At 37.7% G+C, this 17,611-nt stretch overlaps 1 protein-coding gene across 2 annotated transcripts; it reads left to right on the top strand.

Moving 5' to 3' along the window:
* The first annotated feature begins 828 nt into the window (after positions 1 to 828).
* LOC147863751 (Cox19 family protein (CHCH motif)) lies at positions 829 to 5,131 on the top strand. Of its 2 annotated transcripts, none has more exons than XM_087320319.1 (3): positions 829 to 1,073; positions 4,708 to 4,784; positions 4,876 to 5,131. In XM_087320319.1, exons 1-3 carry the CDS (start codon positions 956 to 958, stop codon positions 4,951 to 4,953), a joined length of 273 nt encoding a protein of 90 aa, XP_087176445.1. In that variant the 5' UTR covers positions 829 to 955; the 3' UTR covers positions 4,954 to 5,131. The 2 variants fall into 2 exon arrangements, with proteins under 2 accessions (XP_087176445.1, XP_087176446.1); XM_087320320.1 differs by having other exon boundaries at positions 958 to 1,073; positions 4,656 to 4,784.
* Positions 5,132 to 17,611: the final 12,480 nt, after the last annotated feature.

Genomic DNA, 17,611 nt, shown 5'->3' with positions numbered 1-17,611 from the left:
ATTCGGGTAATCGTAAGGTTGTGCATTTCCTAAAGCAATAAACTATTTTGTATGGTAGGGTTTACCAAATATGGGTGTGCACAAAAACGTTTTGAAAAATCAAGTGTCTCTTTGATCATTTTTATGTTTTGTAAATGATATAAGTCTGTCAAAAATTTCAATCTCCATTCGATGAGTCACCATAGATTGAGTCCCGTAAAAAATATAGTCCAAAAGGTTTTATCCCCCCCACCGCCCAAAAAACATAGCTCGATATCTTACCTCGTGCTAGTACAATGAGGATCTTGCCATATGAGGATTCGATGGTAGGTATAACTCAAGGGAAATACTCTTCTTCTCCCATCTGGGTGGTACAAACGTATTCAATGACGTATTGGCCACCATCTAGTAGAGTTTCGAGATTGCAGACACTCACAAACTAGTAAAGCCAGAAAGAAATGGCGATTACTATGCATTGGGATTATGAGAAGGCTTGTACATGGAGCATGAAAGTCTCTCATTTGCCTACAAGGGGGATATCAACCTACTTTGCAATGGTTGATAGGAGAATGAGGAGTTTGTTTGTGAGGAGGCTATGATTTTTGTCGAAAGGCCAAGCAAACCAAGACTCCCAGTGAACAAGCGTGGTATCGTCATCGTGAACGAGATGGCATTAACTCGGCCAAGTAAGCTAGATGTATGTACATATGTATGTATGTATACGTGTATGTATGTATGCATGTACACGTGTATGTATGTATGCATGCATGTACATATTTGTGTATGGATGTATGTATGCATGCATGTATGCGTGTGTATGTATGTGTATATGTATGTATGTATGTTTGTTTGTAGGCGGAAACAAAATCTAGAGCCTTTCCAAGGGAAAGAGACAGACACCAAAATCTACACACACCAAGCAGGAGCTTGAGGGGGCACGAGTTCCCCTTTTTTTTTGTCTCGTACAAAGAGACCTATGGAGGACGAAAGCTCGGCAGGAGCAGAGTCTTCTTCGTCAGGGCGTCTTGCACCCCGTGGCTTTCAAAAGATGTCAGATTCCATGTGCTCTTCACACTATGCTGCCTCCCTCAAGTGTACTACTCTTTCCTCTCATCTTGATCTTTTTGCATAGATATAATCATATATGTATATGTTATATGCATATGTCTCGATGTGCATGGATATATCTCTTTGTATGTATGTGTATGTATGTATGTATGTATGCATATATCTCTTTGTATGTATGTATGCATGTATGTATGGATGGATGGATATATCTCTTTGTATGTATGTATGTATGTATGTATGTATGTATGTATGTATGTCCATATATCTATATGCATGTGTGTGGATATATCTATGCATATATGTTTTAAGATATATCCATGTCAAGATAGAGAAAGAAAGAAAGTCATCATAACAAAGAATTGACCTCCGATCAATCTATTAAAACCCCAAATCTGATCCACTGTAACCTCGTTTGAGAGGGAGAGAAAGAGATGTCGATGAAGATGGATTGAAACTTTTAGTCTTTGGAAGATCTCCAATTTAGGGTTGTCTAAGATGGTTTCCAAAGTGCAAAAGCACCTTTGGTCTTAGGTGATAATGATCTTGAATTATAGATAACAAAGGTGATGAGACCATGGTCTAGATGGCTATGCATGTATATGGAGGATCCTATATAAAGAGGCTTTTGGAACTTGTGATAATGGGTTTGTTTTGTAGAGAACAGTGGTGACAAGGTTGTCGTTGAGATGAGCATAATCTAGAGTATGAAAAATTGTTGTTGCCTGATCTATGTAACTTCTCTTTGATTGTTGTGGTTGAAACTAGTGATCGGCAATGGTTCGGTTTAAAAAAAATTTGAAACTTAAACCAAACTGAACTATGCAAGAATTTGGGGATTTTCCAAGCCCAAACCAAACAGTTCAAGAGGTTTTCAAACTGTTAGGTCATGGCTTTGCAGTTGAAAACCAATATTTTGTGCTAACTCTCGCACAATTCTTCAACATAGAGTTCATAGGCTATAGCTCCTCTTTTAAAATTGTTTATTTATAAATATATATATTATTTAATCCATGTTTAATAAATATCTCAAAATTGTCCCAACTCTAAACCCTGAAGCCGTGCAGCCATTTAAGCTGTGTTTTGAAGTCGTTTAAACTGCAAACTGTTAAACCAATAAAGGCTCAAACTGAACCGAACCAAATCCTTGAACCCCTGAGAGCCCTTATTTAGTAGTGTGGATTTCCCTTTATTTGAAAAGAGAGGCGTTTGACAAAATCGTGGAAAAGATGGAAATCTGGGAATCTGGCCAACCTAATTCTGGGGTTCTCCTCTTCCCAAATGGAGCTCCGGAAAAGACCATTCGAAAGTTGAAAATCTGAAGATTTCTCTGGAAAATCACTTCCTGAAAGTCATCCCTCTCTTATGGATTACCCATGAAAGGAAAGATATGGAGGCTCAAAGCGTTATTAAAAACTATTAAAGAGAAACACATCAATCTTTTGCAGATTTCTAAACCTGAATTGAACTGTTTAAACTATTAAGCCGTGTTTTTTGCAATATTGTTCAGCTCAATCCAAACCATTGGCAATTGCTAGTTGACACCCTACTTTTGTAGACCTTGAAATATATGTAGACAATTGTAAGGGTTCTTTGTTTGAGGTAGTTTGTGTGTGTAAAATTGCTTTTGTAGAGTGACCAAAAGCCTTGCGCGAAGAGGCAATCGTATCTACTTTGTGTTTCCTAAAAAACGTTACGGTGGTAAACATAGTCTTCCTCTAATTCTGCATCCTATTGACACAATTAACCAATCTATTCCTCCCTAGCGTTGTTAGCATCCATATATCTGAATCTATAACTGATTCCTATAGAGCACAAGCTCCTTATCTCACTACAGAACCCATGAGAGCAATTTGAATACATATAAGAGTTTAGTGATAAATCCGTTGTGCAATAAGGGTAAATGTATCTTCCCACGAAGTGATCCACCCACATAAAAAAAGTAAAAGTGGTCATATTGATCCATAATAAATCTGATTGGGTAAATTTGCATTTCTAATATAATTATATTAGTCTAGATCATTATTTTCCGTTTCCACTTTGATCATGTCCAAATATGGACAATCCGTCTGCATTTATATATATGCCATATGATTGGAACTATTCCTGCATTCAGCATACCAGCATTGAGAATTTCTCTGTTCTGACAACTGTTTTGATGACATAAAGTCTAATCTTGAGTACCTTTACTTCTGGATCTTTCTAATCTGTTGGATGCAAGTCGCTTATTGGAATAGTGCCTCGGTCATTATTGGAACACTGTCATCTCTACCCAGATTATGTCATGGGGCATTCATGATGTGGCCCATATCATTCATGCATCAAGACAAAAGGTTTCTCCATAACTATCTAGTTACATGCCTATTGAGTGCATGGTCCCAAGTTTCCTCCTAAGGAGAGGAGTTCTGTGTTTGGATTTCTGTGACCAACCATACTTTTGTTCGTGGCCCTTGTTACTGTATTCGTTCACATTGTCTCTCGAGGTCTCAGAGGGCTGCATATTGATGAGAAAGTCGAGCACATGCAACCACTTGTATATGTTAGTCTTAGGTATTTATAGGATCAGGGGTATGTTACCCTGACCTCTTCTGAGCAGAATTCTGGCTCTGACAGTCTGTATGCTAGCTGAGAGAGAATGAAATAAAAAACATGTAATAAAACAAACTTGCATGCTCAAGCTTACTATTGCTACTTTAATAGTTGGTTTTTTTTGGAACTACAAAAATGTAGGACTTCTCAAGTAGAAAACAAACGCAACATCATATTTCCAATTAGTGTTTTATATGCAAACATATGTACAATCTTAAATCCTTTTGTGGACATGTCTATAATTTATTTCTGTGTCTTGTAATAGTGAATATGTATGGGAGAAAGATACGAGGGAAATCATTGTAAGAATGTCCTCATGGAAGTCATTTCGCTAGAATGGTGTCCATGAAAACAATATTTCCAATGAAACTGCACTCTGATCTCATAATAGGCTAAATATAATTGTCAGACAGTGAACTTTAGAAGTTCAGTGTGATAGTTTAAAATGCATTCATGTATGAATAAAAACTGTTTATAGAAAATCTGATGTTTATATTTCCGTAGAATTTTAATACCATATTGTGGAGTCTCTAAATCTGTCATTATTTTTTCCAAAAAAAATATTCTTCATTAGTAGAAATTCTACATACATGACAAAATGATTAGTCTGACAATCATTATAAAGGCTGTAGCCATGATAGGCCAATAAGAAAGCTCAAAGACTCAGAGCGGAAAACTACAAAGAACAGTGAACACATACTATCTGTCATTATTTTTATGACGTGGAACGTGCATAAACATTATGAAGGGGTCTTCTATAACACTTCAGAGTCTCAGATTTCCATTGTCTCATCTGTTTTTGAAGCTACCTTAATAGTCTATTTAATATTACCCCATTGTGTCATCTCTTTGTTTTGTAATACAAAGATCACTTAGTAGAGATAAGTAGATTTTTTAATTTCCCGGGAGACCCAATACGAGCATATGATCTATGAAACGATGCCTAAGTCCATGATGAGGATCAAACTTGAATTCCTTGGTTTGATGACTTTTGACACTACTATTGTAAAACATCATGGTAGCGAGCGAGAGAATCAAGCACACAGAGAGGCTTATGCAATATGAAATCATCAGGCTTGGATGATGCAAACTATGATAGAAATCGTTGTAAAGAATACTTTGAGGCATATAAAGCATGCCGAAAGCATGAGGTAGGTATTTTTATTTTTTTGATGTTTCTATTTATGTTGGATAGATATACATATTGCTAACATATTTATCACCTCTGAATTTGGCAAATAGCATAAGCTGCGGTTGGAACAAAATCGGGCATCATCTCGGGAATGGCAGCTCAAAATGCTTGAAAAGTTGAAGTTCTGATCTATTTATTTAAAGTAGAGAGCCTGAACTTGAACATATATAAAGTTGCCCCTTGTATTTTACTTACAAAGACTAAAATCTTGCCCTAATTTTGGCCTTAAAAGAGCTTCAAAAAATAGATTCATCAACGTTGGATAGTTTGTTTTATGAGAATAATTTGATGATAATGTGTTTTGTATATGCATGTATAATAGTTTCTTTGGACGTGGGACTGACCCAATTGAGTTAAGCATCGAAACCTAGAATATATCTACGAGAAACGAATGGAGGTTACAGCAACAGTTATGAGTTTGTAAAAACTGGATGCATGTACTGAATACATGAGAAATGTGCAATTGCCATCAATTTGCTTTATTGTATCACAAATCAAACATAGAGATAATGTCTTTTCTTATTAGTGGTTAAACCAATCTAGCATTATTATAATAAGGTTCATAAATAAAACTGTAATCAACATAAGTAGACAATCAAAGGAGCGCTTGTTGACGAAATAATGACATATTGTACCATTAAGGTTGTGCATTTGATAGTGCTACAATATTCTCGATGTGAATATCAACAAGGAGATAATGTCCTTGTTGTTTGGGCAATGGCGGGCCAAACAATCTTACACAACCTAATGGGTTTGTATTTCACTTAGTAAACATGTTAAGTTTGGCTAAGCATTTAGGTCCATTACAATTTCTTGACTATGAAACACTATTATGGAAGCCCATGTCTAAGTTCATTATATTCTTCTATATTATTGTAGAGTAGGTGTCAATCAACATCAAGAACTTCCAATGGAAGACATGTTTTGCTTCAATCTCTAGGTTTGTTATATCCTTCTACATTATTGTAGGGCAGGTGTCAATCACCATCAAAAACTTCCAATGGAAGTCATGTTTCCATTGTTTGTAGATTTTTGCATGTTTTGATTTGAGTAAAATTGTTTCAACACAAATGTTTTAATTCCCTTGTTTCAAACTTCTTTTGTGTTAAAATGCATTATTAGATCAATAAAATAATTCTTGACTAGATGGATTGTGCAATGATAGGAGAACGAGGCTAAATAGGACAGAATAGGTCAGGATGAGGAAACAACAATTTAGCGATGGAGCTAGAACTCGACATTAAAGTAGAGATAACAATTTATGGGTGAGGCTTTTCTCTCTAGCACTAGTTGTTGTCTATAGGTCTTATTAAATTATGGATGCTTTTAATAGAGAATTCTCTTCTATGGACTTGAGATATGGCCATCTATTATGATTTTTGGATGGTTCGGACCCCTCCTAATAGACCTTAAGTTGATTATGTTATGACTACCAATGTGGGGTCTACTCTACCTAAATATCATGGACAAGTCAAGTGAGTTTTAGTTAGTGGGTGATACACAAAAGATTAATGTGTACGAGAGTAAATATGAACTTCTTAGAAGGAAAAATGAACAAGATTCACATAAAAGAGCTAAAATAACTTCTTTAAATTGTTGGGAGGGATATGACAAAGTGGATATGAGGTTCTATTTATTTATTTTTCCTAAAAAGATAAGCCTTGGTATTATTAAATCATAAGAAATACAAAAGTTGTGTTGGATAACAAATATACCAACCGATTCCCTTGTACCCTCATCATAGCCGATTTGTTGAGCATAGCTAGCAATAAGGAGAGATGCCCTTGTTTTGCATCTTTTTGAAGCTTTTAAAGGTTCATAAACTCGGCCTTCTTGTGCATAACCTTATCAATGGCTGTTTTTTCCGAATTACTGCTTGATAAAACTAACATAAAAACATTATCATTGTAACAACATCTGTAAGAAGTGCTTCACTTGAATGCCAAAAAGTAGAAATGTTTTTAGCTAAACTTCAAGCAATTTGTTGTTTTTGTTTCTGGATTTCTGCTTTTCAAACTCTAACTGATGCCTCTCTTTCATAATCCATCTTGCAACTTGTGCATCAACCACAACTTTCCAACGCCATTCCTCATAGTCAATTTGATGTGTATATGTAAGAAGTACACATATTTGTACACCATATCTCCAAGATTTTTATCATCTACTTCTCCCAAACTGCAATTGAGCATTCAATGTAACCTATAACACCCAAAATATGTAACAACAGAATGTCCATAAACAAAGTTAGTTGACATTGTTTCCCAAAATGACGGGAACAATATACATCCAAATTATGTGATCTCCATCTTTCCTAAAAATGCATTTGTTTCCTAAAAATGGCATCAACATTGCCTGTGAAACTTTCATACTGACCGCGTAATGTATGAACAAGTAACAAAGAGAATTCAACAATTATAACTGAAGCATCCTGAGTGACATTATCAAATATTGATGTCCATCACACCTTCCAAATGATCCACATCAGAATAGATGAAATTGTCTTCCATATAATATCATCCCTAAATTGCAAACTGCCACTTATAAAAGGTTGAACCATTTGTATATGCGGAGGAACTATGTGAAAAGCTTCCACTATATCCTCCTTTTCATATTACAAGAGTTGTCCCTCTAGAATTCCCCACCTAACCGCACCTCAAGTGACCACACAATTAGCATGTGTCAATATCAACAACCTTAATACTCTTTGCCATATTTGCATAATTTTAGGACAAGACCACAATGCATGCTTAATTGATTCTATCATACATCCACAACCAAAACCACATGACTTACTATCTAATTGCCGCAAGAGCACTCCAAAAAGGGCAACCCTAAAAAGGGAAGAATGAATGTTGTAAAGATAACCTCAATTTTTATATTAGATGTCGTGGTAAATAATTGCAAGAGAAGTTGTCATCCCCTACTGCTAATTTTGGTTCTCATGGTTTCCATGGCTGTTTTCCAAGATTGCATTGGCAAGTGTTGGGATGCCTCATCAAGAAGGCATGCGCATACCCTCGGAGAGTTGATTTATTTATTTTAACTACACCATAGTTTCCATTACCAATCCAAAAAACATATACAAGACATATAATAATACAATGTAGTGGGGGGAAAGATATCCCCCATTATGTCATACTTGACACCAACCTCCACCTATGGAGGAAACAACCATCACGGGGGTATATATTGTCAATCCATTTTGTCATTTCTCTCCACAAAAACGAACAAATCCTTCCATTTGCCTTTAAAGGATTGTTGTTTCATAAAAAACATATCTTCATTACCTGTGAAAGAGTCATATTGAGCTTTTAAAATTGAGATAAGCATCGACCAAATTTCCTTCACACAACGAACATGATTTTGGTTTATTTGCTAAAACACATTTTTGCATCGATCTATCCAAATATTCCATAGAACCACCGATGATATCGTAGCTCATACTGTAACATCCACATTCAATTGATTTGAGCTTGAGTATGGTATGTCCTTAACTTGCCTTCCCCTAGTTTGAAGGGTAAATAGTATCTTTTCCCGTTCATAATTATGCTTATCCACATTTACATCCATCCAAAAGACATTTCCCCATGTAATCACATTAGGTCCATATGCAACATCAATGAGGTGCACCATATGTTACCAAACAGAACATGTGGCCATACAGTTCCATAAGACATGTTGCATTGATTCCAAGTGAAACCCACAAAAACAACAAGTTTTGGTTCCCTCTTCCCTATGCATCCATTCCAAGATTGGAAGTGCATTGTGGACACATAACCATCTAAATGTAATGATTTTACAAGAAATCTGTAGAGCCCACAACCATTCCTTAGCTGCAGCTGGCATAACTAGAATCCTCCTTCCTTGGAATTCCCTACCTAATTTTACAGAGTAGTCAGAGAAAGAAACCATCTTACCATTATCATCTCTCCATCACCATTCCGTCGGATCCTACTCTAACTCCAATAAGGGCTTACTATCACAAACCCAAATATCCTAGAAAGGGTTTACATTTTCAGGATGGGGATCAATAATACACACTTTCCCTGTTTTTGCTACCACCCTAATAGGCTTCCATTCCACTAAATTGATAAGATCATCCTTCATAGAGACCCATTGCAATTTTCCCTCCGAAATTATTATATATGATAAGAAGGATTCATTAGATGTATAAAGCTCTTGCTCCAATCAAGACATTAAAAGAAGTGAATGCCCTGTACCATACATGGTTTGAATTAAAAGAAGAAGGCAAAATCCTATTACAAGCGTTACTTATCGCTTGGAACATTAACGTACCACCTCTAATTGATTTCAAAACTTGTTCCTTAACATCCCTAGAGGATTGATTAAAGTTTAACCAAGTACCAACATTAACCGCAAATGCCTTATCAACCGCCGCCCAATTTAAACTTGTCCTTCTTCCCAACATATTACCATAATTGTTACGGGCATGACCATATAATATCCCGTGGTGAGAATTTACTGTAGTATTCTATACACATGGATAAGTGTGAGGGTTAAACGAGAGTGTAAAGAAGGGGAGGATTACTTTTAAATACTCGGGATTGAGACAACCCATTAGGCCAAGTGTGAACTTGCCTGGGGGCCTTGGGTATCGCTATAAATAAGAGGCCTAGCTACCCTCATTTGATTATCTTGTTGACTATGTCGAGACTTTGCCTTGTGGTGGGTCAACTCTTGTAGCGAGCGCGCCAACACCAGGTACGACTTGACGCCACGACGGTGGTATGGGACGCCAATCGAGGCTCGAGTCCATCTCGATCCCTTCGCTCGGGGGTAGTCGGGTGGATCGACACCCTTCTTTCTCTCTCTCCTTTCTTTCTATCTACCTAGATCTATCCTTATCTAATGCTTACTTTAGTACATGTCTCTAATATTTGGTATGTTTCTTTTGTTGGTCTTATCTTCTCGATGGATGGCGATCGATCGTTGTGTGGTTGGCCTTCATGCAGACAAGGATCAACAAGGAACTTCGGTAATCTTTCTTGTTATTTTTTGTCTATTTTTTCTTCTCCCATCTAATCATGTGTATGGTTAATATGTAGATTATTTTCATTAATTAAATGATGTTGTAGTGGTATTTAATTGGTTATCTAAAACACTTATATATGTGCACGAGGTCAATACCTCGTTTGACATATAAATAATATGTGATGAGTGTCGTATGCGTACGAGGTTAATACCTCAATTACGTATTACATTCATGAACATATGTTACGTTTGCGTATGAGGTCAACACCTCGATTTTGTTGTAAATGATATGCGTTTGGTCTCGTATGCGTAAGAGGTCAATACCACAATTGCGTATTGCGTTGAACACTTACTTTTGGATATCTCGTGTACGTAGAGGTATATGCCTCGATTACGTATCTCAATTACGTCTTTTTTGGCTATTAAATATAACAATTTCTTTAATATAGGCATATGTGGTCATGTGTATAGGTAGTTGATCGTATATATGTGATAATATACATATGTGTATATAAGTTATTACGTGATTTTAAATCGAATGTTTTCCTTTTCGGGGAAAGGTTCTTGGTGGCCGTCCTCACATTTTTGTGAGAATCGTGTTGTAACTTGTCACCATCCCTTTTTTCAACAATTTTTTTTGGTTGAAATCCCCGTTGGTGACTTCGATATTTCATTACGTAAAGAAACGCTAATAGCCATAATGATGTTGAGTACGTAGTTTGACCCACTTCAGGTGAGGTCGCTCTTATGACACACGTATCCAACATCCCTCCCTCATTACATGGATACGATGCCACCATGAGATCATTCTTACGAGAGGCATTCGTAATGACGTGACCATGTGATGGGCCACGTGGGCCTACTACGAAAAGAGGGCTCATTTGGCTTGACCATTAGGTTGCACTTTGGCGTATGCCATTGTAATTACGAGACTTGAGGTTAGGTAATGTACCAACATAATTGTAGTAAATGAGGGCGAAATAAGGACTCTTGACATATATGTTTCTTTTAAAAAAACATATATGGGCAAATGCCTCGCATATCTCTTATGCGCATGAAACATTAAACATTCAAGAAGAGCAACTTACTTGGTTGGCTCAAATGTTTAATCCATTTGTTTCGTGGTCTCAAGTTCAAATATGACCAAGACCATATAATATCGTTGATACATATGACTATAACACATGTTTAGACTTGAGGTCTAAGTGCAGTTCGAGGTCCTCGTAATAGGACTTAAAGAGCCGAAACCACATATATGGGCACAGAAACATAGTTTATTGTTAACATTTTTTAGTGTATAAACTATTCATGACGCGAACATACATGGTTGAGCCTCGGGGAGCCACCATGAAAAAATCGATATAGAGATGAGGGAAAGACATTTATTTATCACCCCCATGGTTTTTAAAACACCTTTGTGTTACCATAGTAACCTGATCTTGAACCTCATCTCATACGTCTAGAGGGGTATTGACGTGAGATAATGATATTGATTAATGCTCGCCCATGATAGGTTTACATCACGACATGATGTTATGACTATCTCTCTGACCTTATCCTATTTCTTTTCCAGAAATAATCATTTAATGGCTCAAAATAACGACCCGATGTCATCCGCTCAAGCGGAAGGAACTCAAGGGAATCCTCATGGACAAATGTCCATTGAGATGTATTTTTCGCAAATAACCCAATACCTTAGTTTCACCGCTCATCAGATGACCAAACTTCGGCAATCTCAAAGTGCTCTCGAGGCACGTGTCATTAGTCTACAACATGAGACTAATAGACCTGATGAGCGACAGGGTGAATCATCGTTTGTCATTAAGCCATTTACGGGAGACAAAAAGGAAAGAACCGAAGAAGCAATCTGCACGTGGCTGGGCCGATGGGAGTCTCATTTTGAGCTCTATCCCACGCTAGATAGTACGAAGATTGCATATGTCGACCGAGAACTAGGGAGTAAGGCCGCCGCCTAGTGGCGTGGGCTCCGTACTTTGGGCAAATTGCCCGATACCTGGACAGATTTTGTCACAGTTTTCAAGGGCCAATTTCTGTAACCCCCCTCTTGAACCGAGGTAGCACAAGCTTTAATGAACCTCTCTAGTCAGAAATTTTCCTCACTAGAAGACTATGTCCACCATGCTAGAACCCAAATCCAAAAATCGGGTCTAGAAGGGGACAACTGGTTAATAGATTGTTTTGTCAATGACATCCCCAATTCGGACTATCACTGGATAGTGCACGATAAGGATCCAAAATCCTTCGAAGAGGCCGTTGAAATAGTTCTTCGTTATCAACGCACTTCGAAGAAGGACCACAACAAACCCAACGAAGCGCCCGATACTAAGCAGTCGCAATTCGCTAGGAAACGCAAGACACCCAACGAATTCATGGATTGTGATTGTAAGCGACATCATCCTTTTTGCGTATTCTGCAAAAAGAAGGGTCATACAAAAGAGCAATGTCGAAAGCTCCAACGGAAAGAGCACGGCAACAAAGTTAAAGCTGGAAACCATAAAGGTCAGATTCCTAATGTCCTTTAGGTCTATACACATCATTTAAGTAATTGTCAATGTTCTTTCCCTCACTATGTATTGGGTCCCAATGATTTACTACGTGCAAACAAGTATATCAATGGATCTCCCATACAATTTTTATTTGATTCGGGAAGCTCACACAACTTTGTGAATGATCGTTTGATTCAGATATGGGGAATCCAACCCACTATAAGTGATCACACCTACACGGTGCACTTGGCTGATGGAAGAGTACAATACATCAACGAGGCGATTCATTCATTAGGAATTTCTATTGACACTTATATAGAGGAAGTAGACTTCCATGTAATTATGAATCTTTGTACCACCGATGTAATACTGGGTTATCCCTGGTTCTATAATAAAAGCTCTTCTTTATCTATATATTGGGTTCATCATTCGATTACATTTGTACTGAACGACTATACTCATTTTATTCAATGTGTCAAAAAACAATCCCTCTCGATTGTTTCCTCCTATCCATCAATATCTGAGTTGTCTTGTTCTACTCTATTTTATTGTGTACTTGATCCGGACATTCACGTTTACAATATCGATAACGTCTCGGTTCAATTAACATATTGAACAACAACTTGATGAAATCTTAAATGATTTTCGTGATGTTTTTCCGAGTGAACTACCAAATGGCTTACCTCCTAAACGTAATATAGACCATCAACAACTTGATGAAATCTTAAATGATTTTCCGAGTGAACTACCAGATGGCTTACCTCCTAAACGTAATATAGACCATTGAATACCTCCTAAACGTAATATAGACCATCGAATAGATATTGTACCTGTCATGAAGACAACATTTTGGTTATCAAGAATTGAACCCATGACTTCTTGGTCTATGTGTTGAACCCTTAACCATTGTAATAACATATATGTTGTGTGATTATAATAATTATGTTTCTAGTTATTACAAGATATTAGAATATTCTAGAACATTGTAGATTATTCTAGAACATCCTTTAATATTTCATGATTATATTTCTTATCATAAAATCTAAAATATTCTAGAACATTCTAGATTACTCCATAAGGACCTATAAATAACTATCTATACATTCGTTTCAACTCATTCGGTTCAACACCAATCTTTAGCCCTTAGCCTACTCATTGTAATCTTGTTTCATCATAATATAATCTCATTTCTATTTCAAGTTATCTCTCTCTCACTCTCTCTCACTCTCTCTCTCACTCTCTCTCTCACTCACTCTCTCTCTCTCTCTCTCTCTCTCTCACGCACACACACACACACCCTCTCTTTCGCTCTCACTCTATCTTCTACCCACGAGTCTCGACAGATTGAACTGAATATTTCTATTTCCTTTTCCAATAACCCTAGCAAGCTTTCTTCTTTTCCCTTCTTTCTTCTTTTCCCTCAGTTATGGAATCCGTCAGCAAGCAAGAGTATATGTGTGTCCTTTCCGAGCTCAACATGCTCACGACTAAGTTTGTGGCCTTAGAGCAAGAAAATCATAGGCTACTCGGGGATTTACAACAAGTGAGTACCGAGAAAGCTCATCAATATGAGGAGTTATCACAACGGGTTCATCAACTCGAGGCTACTATATTAACATTACGAGAACAAGCGGCGAGGGTTCAAAACTCCCCAAGGGAACCAAAGATTAGCCTCCCAGCCAAGTTGGATGGTACCTGATTTTTGTTTCGAGGTTTCTTGAATCAAGTCCGTTTGGTGATTCAGTTACATCCCAATCGGTACCCAACTTATGTTGCTTGTGTGGGATTAATAGGAACCTTGCTAAGCGGTACCGCATTAGCATGATTTGCACCACTTCTAGAGAAGAAATCACCATTGTTGGAGGATTTCGAGGCATTCGTTAAAGAGTTTCAAGCTAGTTTTGGAGACACCGATAGCACTAGAATGGCAATAAACAAGATTCGTAGACTCCGACAAGGAGATCGTCCCGCTTTAGCCTACGCAGCAGATTTCCGTCTCTTGGCATGTGACATCCCTTGGGATGAGGCAGCCTTAATGGATCAATTTCGTCAAGGTTTGCGTAACGATGTCAAAGATCTTCTTCTTGCTTTCCACGAAGATCCAAAGTCTCTTACAGAGGCCATTAGTCGAGCTGTGCGATGTGATAATCGCCTATTTGAGCGACGTTCTGAACGTCAACAAATGTTACGCCATCAACCGGAACAGACGTATGCTTCAATAGTCGCAACACCGCCACAAGTTCCCAGACCCGTTACGAGGGATGGTCCCACTCCGATGGAAATAGAGTCAACACAACGTCGAGGGCCTTTATCAAATGTTGAGAAACGACGACGTCGGACGCATCGCCTATGCCTCTATTGTGGTGGTCCAGGACATATTGTTGTGAATTGTCCACATAAACCCAGACGACAAGTTTACCAAGTAAGTGCACATGACAACCCTACCATGAGTTCTACTATCACTTCTAATAACTTAACTACTAAGCCTAATAACCCATGCCATGAGAATAGATTTGATTTCTTGAGCCAATTAGAGGATGTGTTAAACGAATAAGTCCGGCCAAAATAGGAGCCATTTGGTTGGACCATCCTAGATATGTAGAGTCTGTACCTAGTTGTGGTTCCATTTCATCAAATCAAGTTAGTAGAGTTTTTTCTACACAAGTCGAGCTTAGCACATCTACAAGTCATCGAGTCCTAGCCTCTGCCCTCCTAGATTCTTGAGCCAATTCTTGTTTCATGGATCATGAGTTTGCATTGACCCAAAACATCATCTTGAACAAGCTCCCGAACCCAGTAGTTGTAGGAGTCATTGATGGTCGCCCTATAGCATCAGGTGATATAGTCGAAGAGTCCGAATCAATTCGTGTAGTCCTAGGTAATTTGGCTAGTATCATCTCATTCAACATCATTAGTAGTCCAGAGCACTCTCTAGTTCTTGGTCTTCCTTGGTTTGAGTTACATAACCCAACTATTGATTGGAGAAAAAGAACAATTGAAGAGGTCATAGTACAGTCCGAGTCTCTTGAAACTCCAACAAAGGATCTAGGATCCCACATGATTTCAACAATCTCTATACATCAGTTATGAGAGGATGGAAGGAAGGAAGACATGATGGTGTTTGCAGTTTTAGCAACTCCCTCATCTAGCTCACAAGAATTGGGGGTCCAATTACCGGGTCGTCTTACACCTCCCCCACCTCCAATCGAAGTTTCCAATGGCTCTAAATATGAGGTTGTTGTTATTCTCGACTCCATGATCATCCGCAACAAACTATATTATTTGGTTGATTGGTTAGGTTATACACCTAATGATCGAACATGGGAGCTTGTCGAACATCTTGCTAATGCCTCCGACATGGTTGTTGCATTTCACGACAAATATCCCCATAAACCAAGTCCGAACTCTTGTCTTCCGACTCGTGGAACTCGTCATCGAAAGGGGGAGATAATGTCATGAAGACAACATTTTGGTTATCAAGAATTGAACCCATGACTTCTTGGTCTATGTGTTGAACCCTTAACCATTGTAATAACATATATGTTGTGTAATTATAATAATTATGTTTCTAGTTATTACAAGATATTAGAATATTCTAGAACATTGTAGATTGTTCTAGAACATCCTTTAATATTTCATGATTATATTTCTTATCATAAAATCTAAAATATTCTAGAACATTCTAGATTACTCCATAAGGACCTATAAATAACTATCTATACATTCGTTTCAACTCATTCGGTTCAACACCAATCTTTAGCCCTTAGCCTACTCATTGTAATCTTGTTTCATCATAATATAATCTCATTTCTATTTCAAGTTATCTCTCTCTCTCTCTCTCTCTCTCTCTCTCTCTCTCTCTCTCTCACGCACACACACACACACACTCTTTCGCTCTCGCTCTCGCTTTCACTCTATCTTCTACCCACGAGTCTCGACAATACCTAGTGTTGCACCAATAAGTATAGCTCCTTATCGCTTAAGTCGATCCGAAGAGGATGAGGTATCTAAGCAACTCAAGGACTATTTACAAATGGGTTATATACGTTATAGTAAATCTCAATGGGGTGCACCAGTTCTCTTGGTTAAAAAGAAAGAGGGCACATGGCGTATGTGTATTAATTACCGACGCTTGAATAAAATGACGATCAAGAATTCGTATCCACTGCCCCGGGCTAACGATCTAATTGACCGTCTCCAAGGAGCTCGGTATTTTACAAAACTTGATCTCCGTACTGGCTACCATCAAATTTGTATAAGTGAGGACGATGTTCCTAAAACGGCATTTCATACGCGCTATGGCCATTATGAGTTTTTGGTTATGCCTTTTGGTTTGACCAATGCTCCGGCTACATTTCAACAAGAAATGAATGACATTTTCCAAGAACAACTTGGTGTCATGAAGACAACATTTTGGTTATCAAGAATCGAACCCACGACTTCTTGGTCTATGTGTTGAACCCTTAACCATTGTAATAACATATATGTTGTGTGATTATAATAATTATGTTTCTAGTTATTACAAGATATTAGAATATTTACAACATAGTGTCATGAACACATGACCATTATGGCGTCACCCGGACTTGAACCTCGAACCTTGTAATCCATACTTGAAAACCTCAACCATTAAGATAGCTTATTGTAATATAAAACAATAAAAGCTACTTCTTGTATTACATTGATTATTGTAAAACCTCTAGATTATTCTAGAATGTTCTAGAATGTCCTAGAGCATTCTAGGTCTAGAACATTCTAGAAATCTCTAAGCTATTCTATAGGAACCTATAAATAAGGGCATACATCTATTCTCAAATCAATTCGAATCAACACCAGTCTTTAGCTCTCATTACATATCTTGTATCCATTCTCTTTCTTTCTCTATCTTATACATCCATTCTTCTCTTAGTATTCCGTTCCTTTCTTCTCGTGTTCTCTAATATCCTTCTTCCATCACTCTATCTTTTATCCTTGGTTCTGACAGTTTGATTCGAATTCTCTCTCTCTCTCTCTCTTATCCTCCTTTGTAACCATCCTAAAACTATGGCTGCCATTAACTCAGAAGAATATCTCACCCTTGTTGTAGAAATGGAGAACCTTAAATCCAAGTTCGCATCTCTTGAAGTAGAGAATCAACGTCTACTTGGGGATCTACAAAAGGTTACTATAGAGAAGCAACAACAACAAGAGGAGTTCACGCGACGAGTGCAACAGTTAGAGTCGACAATCGTAGTGTTACAACAACAAAGGGTTGAAGGTCAGGGACTTATCAAGGAGCCCAAAATTA

This window comes from Azolla caroliniana, unplaced genomic scaffold, assembly GCF_043228905.1.
Source record: "Azolla caroliniana isolate FFs.n. ecotype wild unplaced genomic scaffold, voAzoCaro1.0.p SCAF_5, whole genome shotgun sequence".
Lineage (NCBI taxonomy): Eukaryota > Viridiplantae > Streptophyta > Polypodiopsida > Salviniales > Salviniaceae > Azolla > Azolla caroliniana.
Note: the sequence above shows the minus strand (reverse complement) of the source record. Positions and strands in the feature narration are given on the sequence as shown.

Excerpts from the sequence above, each read along its gene's own strand:
- LOC147863751 (XM_087320319.1), top strand. The coding sequence starts at position 956 with ATGGAGGACGAAAGCTCGGCAGGAGCAGAGTCTTCTTCGTCAGGGCGT. Across the intron at positions 1,074-4,707 it reads CTATGCTGCCTCCCTCAAGT|GCTTGGATGATGCAAACTAT; the intron begins GTACTACTCTTT and ends TGAAATCATCAG. Across the intron at positions 4,785-4,875 it reads AAGCATGCCGAAAGCATGAG|CATAAGCTGCGGTTGGAACA; the intron begins GTAGGTATTTTT and ends TTTGGCAAATAG.